Genomic DNA, 10,601 nt, shown 5'->3' with positions numbered 1-10,601 from the left:
CAGAAGCGCATTACACCACATCCATCACATTCAACACATTCGCTGGATCGAGTGCAATAACATACCACCAAAGGATGTAGTTAGCTCCTTAGTTGCTCAACTTGCGCACCACATAGGCTGTATAATTTTTAGGACAATAGTTGTACAATAACTTTCATTAAAACAATAAAAACTGCCTAGACCCCTAAACGCTAGACCTTCACGCTGTCCAACTATTGCCTAGTGATTTTTAAAACATTGATTATAGCTTGTACTTCATATGCGCATATCTTTTGTATGTAAAGTGTTTAAAATGAATTTATATCATCGTTTACAACTGATCATGTCATGTAAAAATATATTGGTAAGATTTTATCTCATATATAATGAAGTAGGTGGATCAACAATATTTCAGCAACCTTCTACTTCGAGATATGTAGCGCAGTTAATCATTTTATTTGTTATCAAATGACTCATGTGTAGAAATTTCTCTAGTTATTTGTTACTCCCTTTTGGTAAATTTTGGTTCGAATTCATTTCAGTTTATAACGACCTCTACTATCTAGTAGTTATTTAGTTTCCTTTTCTCCTTTATATTAACTTTTCTTCCCTCGACCATTTCTTCATCAAATCCCAACTCTCTTTCTCTCAAAAAATCCCTAGTAACCGCCTACATTATATTATAAGCATAACCTTCTATTAACCATGGGGATTAGTAAAACAGCGCAGCGCTCAGTCACCATTCAGCTGCTGCCAGTTTCACACAGCCCTTCGAGTTCAAACCCCTACATATCGCAGCCTATTACATCGAGATGGGCATCAAAATTAGTACTTGTTCACCGTGTTTTGTTATTCGCATTAGGGATAGTCACCTTGATATGCGTCATCATGGCCACATCCCTCGTTCCACAACCCCCAAAAATCCGACTCAACTCGTTCTTCGTGTCCAAACTTAACATCTCAAGAGGAATGCTAGGTGCCAACTTTGACGTAACCTTCACAATAGAGAACCCTAATCTGGTTTCATGGGTGCGCTTTAACCGCTTAGATGGTTCAATTTCGTACAAAGATAACGTCGTCCTGACATACTCGTTGGAGCCATTTGTGTTGGGATTGAAGCAGCAAAGAACGATGCGCGTAAAGATATCGACAATGGCGTTAGAAGATGATGATCAACCAGTTGTGGAGGAATGGGTGTTGGACGAGGTCAAAAGGCAACGTGAAGATGGGGCTGTGGAATTAAGCATGGAAATGTTTGCTTGGGCGACGTACAAGACTGGTTGGTGGGGAACACAATTTGTTATAATGAACCCTCAATGTTTGGATTTGAGGGTTGGTTTCTTGCCTAAAGTAGGGTTCGGAAGCTGGATTAGTGGAGGGCCTATGATGTGCTCGGTTCCCGTGCTAATTGACTAAATCAGACTTTTCTTAATCAAATAGCCCAAATAGGTTTATTTATTTATTTATTTTCTTAAGGTGGCACAAGCTGGGAGGCCAGATTTAGCTTTTTAATTAGAGGTTGTAATGTAATGGTTCAATGTAGAAGGATTTTGCAATTGCAAATTGTCTAAGAGCAAATAGCCGTTTGACTTCCTAAATTATTATCTTAGTTGAAATTGATTTTTTGAACTATTTTTTTGTAAAGAGAGTTGTTATACTCACCCCACACTCCTATTTCCCCACCCACATTTTGATGAAAAATTTAATGACACATTTAATCTTTTGTAAAATGACTTCTAAAGCCCTAATAAAAATTAATCCTAAATATTTTATAGCCAAAAGAAAAAAAAATTAAAGAACTCGAAGAGAACGCACTAGCTTTCTTTGGCAGCTTGTAAGTCTTAAACCCTTCACGAGTGGATTAAAGTGTAAAATTACCCAATTGGTTTTATTTTTTATGTTGATTACAAACCTTCTTCTTTGTTAATTACCACCAAATCTTCAAACGTACTAGTTGTTCCATTGGAGAATATGGACATCATGGATTAAAGGCATTGTGAGGTTGGGCATTACAGATGTGCAGGACTACCAATTCCCATCTTGAACTGGAGAAGACATGCAGTGGAACCTAAAACTGGCACTGAGTTTCCTATGATTTTGGACAATATTTTGAAAGAGAGAGTAATTCCAATTTAAGTTCAGAGGTTGGTGTTTGTACTTTTGTTCTTCTTCAATGCAAGGCAGCCATGTTTATGTTCAGATCTTCACAGTTGACTATGATTTAATATCGACACTTTTTGAAGAATCATTAGAAACATACTAGTTTTTAATTTTTGAAACATAGTTAAATTAATGGATAATTTAGGAATATGGCGGGTGAGAAAAGAGTGTTTTAAGTTTTTAACATTTTATAAGGGGTGATATTATAAGATGGGCTGAGTAAATAAGGTTGTGGGGTGGGTCTAGCAGTTCTCTTTGTAAATTATCTCCCATAACTATTTGAAATTAGCCAATTAATCCTTCATTGTTAGATTCGATAAAATTTCATCCATTTTGCTGTCAAATACTAGCATGTGACCAACACGAGATGCACTCTTAAGGGTAAAGTCGTGTTAGTATTTAACAGAAAAGTTGCTGAAATTTCATCAAATCTGACCATGAGGAGGGATTAATTGGCTAATTTAAAATAGTTCATGAGATTAATTTACAAAAATGTAATTCAAAGAATCAGATTCAACACTCAAGAGGTCAAACAACAATTTATCCAATTATTCATTGAGATGAATCCTTAATTTTCTTCTAATTGGAACCTGTACCGAAGAAGTAGAAGGCATATGAATAGAGGCCAGTGTACAACGACCCTGCCGGGTCGGCACGAGAACAATTCGCTAGTAAAAAAAAAAAAAATCTGATGTTATCAATTTGCTAGTTAAATTTCATCAACAACAAAATATCGTTATACTCAAAAAGTAAGAAAATAAAAAATTTCATCAACAACAAAAATCAAAGCAAATTTAAAACAGGGATGTAAGTAATTAATAGCAACCAATCTAAGTCCCTCACAAAGCACAGCTGATTTTGTAGAAATACTTTTTAGATTCTGCTTTCAAGCGAAGCACGTAATTTTTTATTTTTTTTAATAAAAACTCAATTGCTACTTGGAAAAGTATTGGAAATGACTCTCTTCTAAAAAGTACTTCACGTAATTTTCTAACTCAAAACACTTTTAGAGTTAATTTGTTTGGATTTATTTTTGGAAAAGTTCAAAGTGATTTTCGACGTTATAGATTTCTCCAAAATGTTGCAAATGTCGCTTTAAATATATGTATCATCTACATAATTTTTTTGAGAAATGTTATTGGCACTCTAAAAATCTCATTCGACACTCCTTACAAGTGTATTTTTCTTTTTAAATATAGAAAATTTGGAGTGTAGAATGAGAATTTTGAAGTGCCAATAACAATTTCCATTTTTTTTTCTCAAGTAACACCATCACGTTAGAGGTGTGGAGTCTATTCTACTTCGACAGATCATGAACTGTCAAGTACTCTTAATGCCCTAGACAATTCCAACATATGAGTTTCATAGCGACCCGGGAGACCCCTCTAGACTGGTCTCCTTCGCCTCGTAAAGGAGATCACAAATCTTCCTTCGAATTCACCATTCCAACTCCTCTTTGGCTACTACCAGCACTTGCAAACACATTTGTTGTTCGCTTACGCCTCCTATCCTCGGGAGAAGCCATTCCAATTATTGGTCCCAAGTTAAATGGGTTAATTTGGGTCTTCTTCTGCAGTTATGACAACATGCATTTTCATTAACCTCGTTTGACAGCTTCTACAATATTTTTATTTCTTCAGAATCTCTCTCTTTTTGCAGTATCTACCTCTTGTACGTATTCGTTATCTTATTGCATAGGCCAAATTTTTTTCGTGACCCCTCGTAGTAAAAAAGCTTTTAATTAAATTTTCGTGGTGGGCCTTGTTAGCAATTGAGGTCCAAATCTAAATTTCCGTTAGTCTTCTGTTAAATAAACTCACGTGACTATCACATGAAGGATCAAATTCGTCATTTCAATCCAAATTATATCTTATTCAATGGAAATCTAGTATAATTAAGGGTTTAACTAAAATTGGATTTTACAGAAGAAAAAAAAAAGAAAAAGCTTGAACGCTAAGACTAAAACTAAACCTGTAAAATCACGTCAATGGCTAGAAGAAGAGGTGAAGGTGAAGTCACGCCTAATTTCTTAGGTATGATTTAATTTCGTTTGTAGATCCTAATAGTTCTAATATACCATTGTTTTTTTTTTTCAACGCCAACACGTCTTTGATCATGAGTTAGAGTTTTAGTCTTACTTGAATTTTCATTCTTGTATCAATTTGTATCAATTTATGTGGGCCCTATTACACAACCTTTCCATTTTTTTCTTAATCTTCTTTGAATTTTATTTCTTTAACTTTCTTATGCTCTTGAAGTTCATATGCGGAGGGCAAACCCGAAGATTGAATTTTCTGCAATGCCTTTCACCCGTCTAAATGCATATATACTACATTTCACCCATTATCTTTTAAATCTTTAAGTTATTCTTGTGCATATGTGGTTTTTCTGCATTATATAGATTGAGATACATGTGTTATCAAATTGGGGTGATGGATAGTGACGGTGGAGGAGGTCCACTAGTGGCTATGGAGGTGGCCAGGAACCTAAGATGAGATACGGGAACTGCTGGGTTTTTCTTTATCTTTACAAGTTTCTTTTATTTGTAATTTTATTTTAGTTCAATCATGTTTTTGTCTTTTTATTTTCCACAATAAATAAACTTAATTTTGATCGATCCACATGTGATAGTCACATGATTTTATTTAATAGAAGATTAACGGAACTTTGGATTTAGACCTCAATTGCTACAGGGCTCACCACAGGGGTTTAATTAATAACTTTTTCACCACAAGGGTCACAATAAAAATGACGTGTCACCACAGGGACCACAAAAAAAATTTGGCCTATTGCATATATAGGCTATAGTATACATTTTCCTTAAGAAAAGTATATAATCACACATAATATAACATATGTATGCGCTAATAACGCAAGCGGTGTTTCAAAACCATATGACTTCTCTTAGCTAGTTTTCTTGTCACTTAATATTATAGTCTAGTGGTACTTCTTTTCACTTTTAAATGGAAGGTTTTAGGTTTGAACTTTGTAGATGACGAGTTCGATTCCAAATTTATGACTAGCTTATTGTGTAGCTTATGATTGTTGAATATATCACTGCCAACTCATCACTGCCAGCTCATCAAAATAGTTTTAAAGGATTGGATGATGTAATAGTTAGTTGAAAGAGTTAGTTAGAGTTTGTTACTCAAAGCTTATGAGCTAGTCATCTAGGTGAGCTATATATAGCTATTGTAAACAGATTGTAAAGTTAGTTCATTGAGTTCAATACAAAACCTTCATTCATTATTTTCTCACATTTCTCTTCTCTCTGTAAAACTTCATTCTTGGTTTTATAATTGTTCATCTCTGCTACTTCTCCAATGTAGTTAATAACAATAAATCTCCACTATTAGTGTAAATAATATTTTTGTATTTAAAAAAATAAACTAGTTGTCCCTGCCAAAAAGGAAGACTAGTGTATATATTTGGCATCGTTAGTTTAATTGAACTGAATTTGATTAACGTTAATCAGTAATCAGTATCAATTCAAGTTAATGAACAAGTTCATTCGTTATCAGATCATGACGTGTAGAAATCTTCGTGCTCATGTTTGTTGGAGTCTAGTTATTCAGTTTTTTAATAGTCTTTAATAGTATTCAGATTTTTAACAATATAGCAACTTAAACAGTTTTCGTTACATTCTTTTTTATATATTAACTTTCTTTACCCATTTTCCTCAAGCATCAATCTCTTCCTCTCAAAGATCTTACAAGGATTTGTTTAACTCCTATTAACCATGGAAATTAATTCAAAAGCTCATCCCGCAGCCACCACACCACTACTCCCCGTTTCAAATAACCCTTCTTCGAACCCTAACACTTCGCAGGCTATTATTAGATGGATTGCCGGTTTGGCCCTTGTCCAACTCATCAATGTTCTATTAATTATATTTATGTTAGGGACCTTCACAATTTTTTGCAATTCCATGCCTTTGTCCCTATCTCCACAACCCCCAAATGTCCAACTCAATTCCCTCTTCATGTCCAAATTTAACACCTCCAACACAACCCTAGGGGCTAATTGGGAAATGTCCCTTACAGTAGAGAACCCTAATCTTGTCACATGGGTTCGTTTCAACCATGTAAGGGGCTCAATTTTGTACAAAGATTACTTCGTCGCGATAAGCTCTGTGGAGCCGTTTGAATTGGGATTGAAGGAAAGTAAAATGATTCGCTTGAAGATATCGTCGAAGATGACAGGGTCGGAGGAGGACTATCATCGCCTTGGCCTGCCGGTGGTGATCATGAAGTGGGGTTTGGATGAGATGCTGAGTAGGCAACGTGAGGATGGAGCTGTGCATTTTAACTTGCAAATGTTTGTTTGGGCAACTTATAAGACTGGTTGGTGTGGGGAACAACATTTTGTAATGAGCCCTCAGTGTTTGGATATGAAGGTTGAATTATCGCCTAGAATTGGTTTCGGAAGTTGGATTAGTGGAGGGCCTATGAGCTGCTCGGTTCCTGTACTAATTAGTTGACTCAATCTGACACATTTTCTTCTTCTTTGTTCCTTTTTTTGTTTCAATTAGTTGGAGCTTTTTTAACTTGAGATTGTAATTAATTGATGGACAATTAGTTTGGGCAAAGATCAAACTTTCTTACCTTCTGTTGATGACCTTTCATCGGTTGTAAATTGAAAAGCTTGATTATGAACATGGAAAAACTTCCACTAACGTTTCTACCATTTTAATAGAGGATTCCATCAAAATATGGTAAAACGGAACTGTAAAAAGTCACAACACAAATAAAATAAGGGTGGTGTTATCCACCTACTCATTTTACCTCTCATATTTCTTTGAATTTTTGGTTATTGGATCGAATGAATTGAAGAAGCTCAATGGATAAAAATTAACAAGAGTACATGGGATTAAAAAAATGTGTTTGAAAGGCACTGCCATAAACTAAACAGAAGATTTTCATTCACCATTTGTGCCGTCATTGGTACAATTCGAAAGAAAGACGACCTAAAACCTAACATGAATATAGACACCATAAGACAAAATATTGTTGGAAATTTCAATGAACATCATGGTGTTGAAATATGTAGGCACTACAAAAAAAAAAAAAAATGTTGCCTCAATTGACTAGTCATAATAATTTGGTTCGAAATTATTTTTTACGAAAATCAAACCTAAGACCATTCATATACAAGATTTGAAAATAATCTTCCTAAGAGCCTAACATTGACCATTTTCCAACTATATCTGTGATACTTTGACCCCAAAAAAAAAAAAAAAAAAAAAACCCTGTCTGTGACACTAATTGAACTGTGAAGTTCATACTTAACCGCAAACATGAAACATCGCTTCGCCAACTGTCATATGCATACTAATTATCTTCCCCTACAAATATAATATTCCTGTAACGTGTAACTGCTGCCTTCTTCCCTCACTTGTTCTTCTCTCTTTCGATCAATATCTCCACTTTTTTCTCTAAGTCTGCTCATTAACTACCTCCGGATAATTGGATTAATTGCCCGCTGTCCAAGAAATTTTATCATCACAAGGTATGATTTTATTTATTTTCTAAGAAAGTTGTAAAAAAATTCTAGTGAAATTAAATTGTCAAGTCCTTTTATCAAATTTGGCGAACGGATTTTAAAATCCAAGTCTCCTAAATGATTTCACTCTTCATTTCAATTCTAAAAAGAAAGAAAATTTACACACTGCAGGCAGTGAGCATGAGATGAAGAAATAGTAAGAATTCACTTGCAAAAATTTAGATTGATATTCCCCTTGTGGCTTGCCGGAAAGGGATCCTCTCTGGATCCCTTCCTCCTAATCCACCAGTTCAATGATCTGAACCATTGAAATTTGATTCAACGACTACAAACAATAACCCATTTAAAAAGTTATAATAACTTTAGCCGTTGGATCAGATTTTAATAGCCCGAATCCCCGAACTTGATGAATTAGAAGGAAGGGATTTGGAGAGGATCCCCTTCTGTGGCCTGCCTACCATTACGATATATTCCTCTGTAGTTACGCATTTAAAAAGGATTTGCATACTCTATTTCTTTCAAATTATTTATTTGTTAAAATATTATTTCTTTTGCTGGTTGTGTTTTTTTTTTTTTTTGTCAAATATTTCTTTTGCTGGTTAGTGAGATAGACTTTAGGAACTTTAATTTGGTACCTAAACAAAGAGAAACGATGTTTCACCGCATGTCTAATATACTATGTTATTAAACTGTAAATCATGATAAACCATAATTTGACGTGCGTAATTTCACCTTTGTATCCTCTTTCTTTCAGGAAGATTTATATATGGCTTCTTTGCGGTGCAAACTATCTCCATATTTCAATAAAGCTCGTGGATACATTGTCCTTGTTATGATAGTGGTGAGTCTAGCAACCGCCATCGGATTTTCTCTATGGTTCGTAGGCAACTATGTGGATTCAAAGTCCGGTCCAGGAACGGACCCCCTTGTGCTTCATTTAGATGCATTTTCTCTATCAAATTTCGAAGTTTCGAATTGGTCACTTTCAGCTGAGTGGGAAGCCAAGATGACATTTGGGAACCAAAATGGCGGCTTAATTGTTACCCTCAACCCTTTTCAGAGTTATGTGTATTACAAAGAAAGTGAGGCTCTATCATGTGCTTCAGTGGATGCAACGCTGCACATTCCTCCGAGGAAGCAGAAAACTGTGCAGATCAAGTTTGATTCCACGGGTTGTGAGGGCGAACAGCCGTATGTGGAAGATCGAGTGATGAAGCACTTGAGTGAGGATAAAAAGCAAGGTTACCTTAGTTTTAGTTTGAAAATGCATATAGATGCTTCATATAGTATGAAGGAGCTATTGGGAATGGGAACCCAAGTGGCTTTAAATCCGAACTGTTCAGGTTTGAAGGTTGAGCTTTTGGGTTCAAAAGGTTCCGAGGGAAAGATAAATGGGGGGCACAAATGCTCCATTCCGTTGCCTAAATGATGCAATTGATCTTATTTTACATGCCAATAATATTGAAGTTTGAGCTAGTTGCTGCTGTAATATAGGCGAGGGAATGATGTTTGGTTTTAAAGGATCGTTGTTTGTAATTTACGTGCTGATGTCGTTGTATTTATAGTTACAAACTTTCAATGACCATGTAAAATAGTTCTCTGTAATTTTGAGCTACTGTTGATGTAATTTCAATTAGGTAAATAGTTGGTTCATTAATTCTTCCCGTTATAATTTGGCACTTTTTTTTGTGACTTTTTATTAAATTCAACTTTGTATGCAAGAAGAGTGAATACTATACAAGTTATAGTTTGATATGCGTTTAATTTTTTTTTTCTCTTGTGTTTTTTGTTAAAACAATTTGGTCTGTGTCAGATTGTGTTTTTGCAAAACTGTATATCTTAGTATTGTTAAAAAAAATGAAGTATTGCACCACACATTGATGACAGATAAATTTCTTTCCCCACGCACGTCCCGTTACCACATGAGGCGGCAACCTATCCTTCCCCTTGGGTCTAGCGGTTGGCTGAAGCAGACATGGTAGCCCAAAAAAATGGATCTGTTAGAGTTCGAACTCATAATGTGTTAATGGCCTTCGGCCAACAAACAACTTCTTTGAAGGTAAAACTACTTGTAAATGCCATGAACTACAATCTGAGTATTGAGATTTACATGCAGACATTTTATAAACCACTTTGGTGATTCCTTAATCATTAGTTCAAAGTAAATCTAACTCAATATACAATAATTTTGTCAATTGTAAGATTAACAAAACTTACCATTCAAAACGTTCGAACTTTTTCCACTAGACCAATTCCTGGAGTTTTTTGTTGTTGGAATATTGATGCAGCACGAAGTTGAAGAAACAATAAAACTCATGACAAGCACAATCTTCCTTGATCCTTTTTACTTTCATTAAGAGAAATGCTAGAATCAGGACATCCATAATTATGTGGATTCCATAAAAAATTCCCAAAAATGGAAAAAGCCAAATCTTTCTCAATTTTATGAATTAATCAATCCATCACAACTAGTACAGGAACTCATTTTTATAGAGTTCAGAGAACCTGAGCACCAAGTTACTTTGGACCAATATATGTATAATTAAAATCGAACTTAAAGTGAATCAAAATCAGATCTGAAAAACCTAATGTATTAAAGATCTTATCGAAAGCGTAACACTATCGTTTGTTAAAAAAAAAAGAATCTAACAGAAAACGTAATCAAGTCCAAAAAAGGAACATAAAATCAAAATGTAGAGACTATAAATAACATTAAATATGAAAATTCATTAACAGACAAGCGGCAGTGTTCTGTAGTTCTTCCCTTCCGGACGGTTTTGATGTAAAATTATGAGCCACACTCAAGTGTACCTAAACACTATTTACCCTATTTTATTTTATTTTTTTGAAAAATATACGTTTTTGTACAATTTTTTCAAATCTTCAATAAAAAATATAAAACTTTTGTTCACTAACATGAACACTATTTGAGAATGAAATCCAATTTACATGATAAAAAA

The 10,601-nt window shown here is 34.7% G+C and overlaps 1 protein-coding gene across 1 annotated transcript; it reads left to right on the top strand.

Annotated features, from left to right (window-relative positions):
* The first annotated feature begins 684 nt into the window (after positions 1-684).
* Positions 685-1,395, top strand: LOC103941512. The gene has a single exon (XM_009351716.2). The coding sequence runs from the start codon at positions 685-687 to the stop codon at positions 1,393-1,395; it is 711 nt and encodes a 236-aa protein (XP_009349991.2).
* Positions 1,396-10,601: the final 9,206 nt, after the last annotated feature.

Source organism: the organism of the source record quoted next, unplaced genomic scaffold (assembly GCF_019419815.1).
Source record: "Pyrus x bretschneideri cultivar Hongxiangsu unplaced genomic scaffold, Pyrus_bretschneideri_v1 Contig9, whole genome shotgun sequence".
NCBI lineage: Eukaryota > Viridiplantae > Streptophyta > Magnoliopsida > Rosales > Rosaceae > Pyrus > Pyrus x bretschneideri.
Note: the sequence above shows the minus strand (reverse complement) of the source record. Positions and strands in the feature narration are given on the sequence as shown.

Excerpts from the sequence above, each read along its gene's own strand:
- LOC103941512 (XM_009351716.2), top strand. The coding sequence starts at position 685 with ATGGGGATTAGTAAAACAGCGCAGCGCTCAGTCACCATTCAGCTGCTG.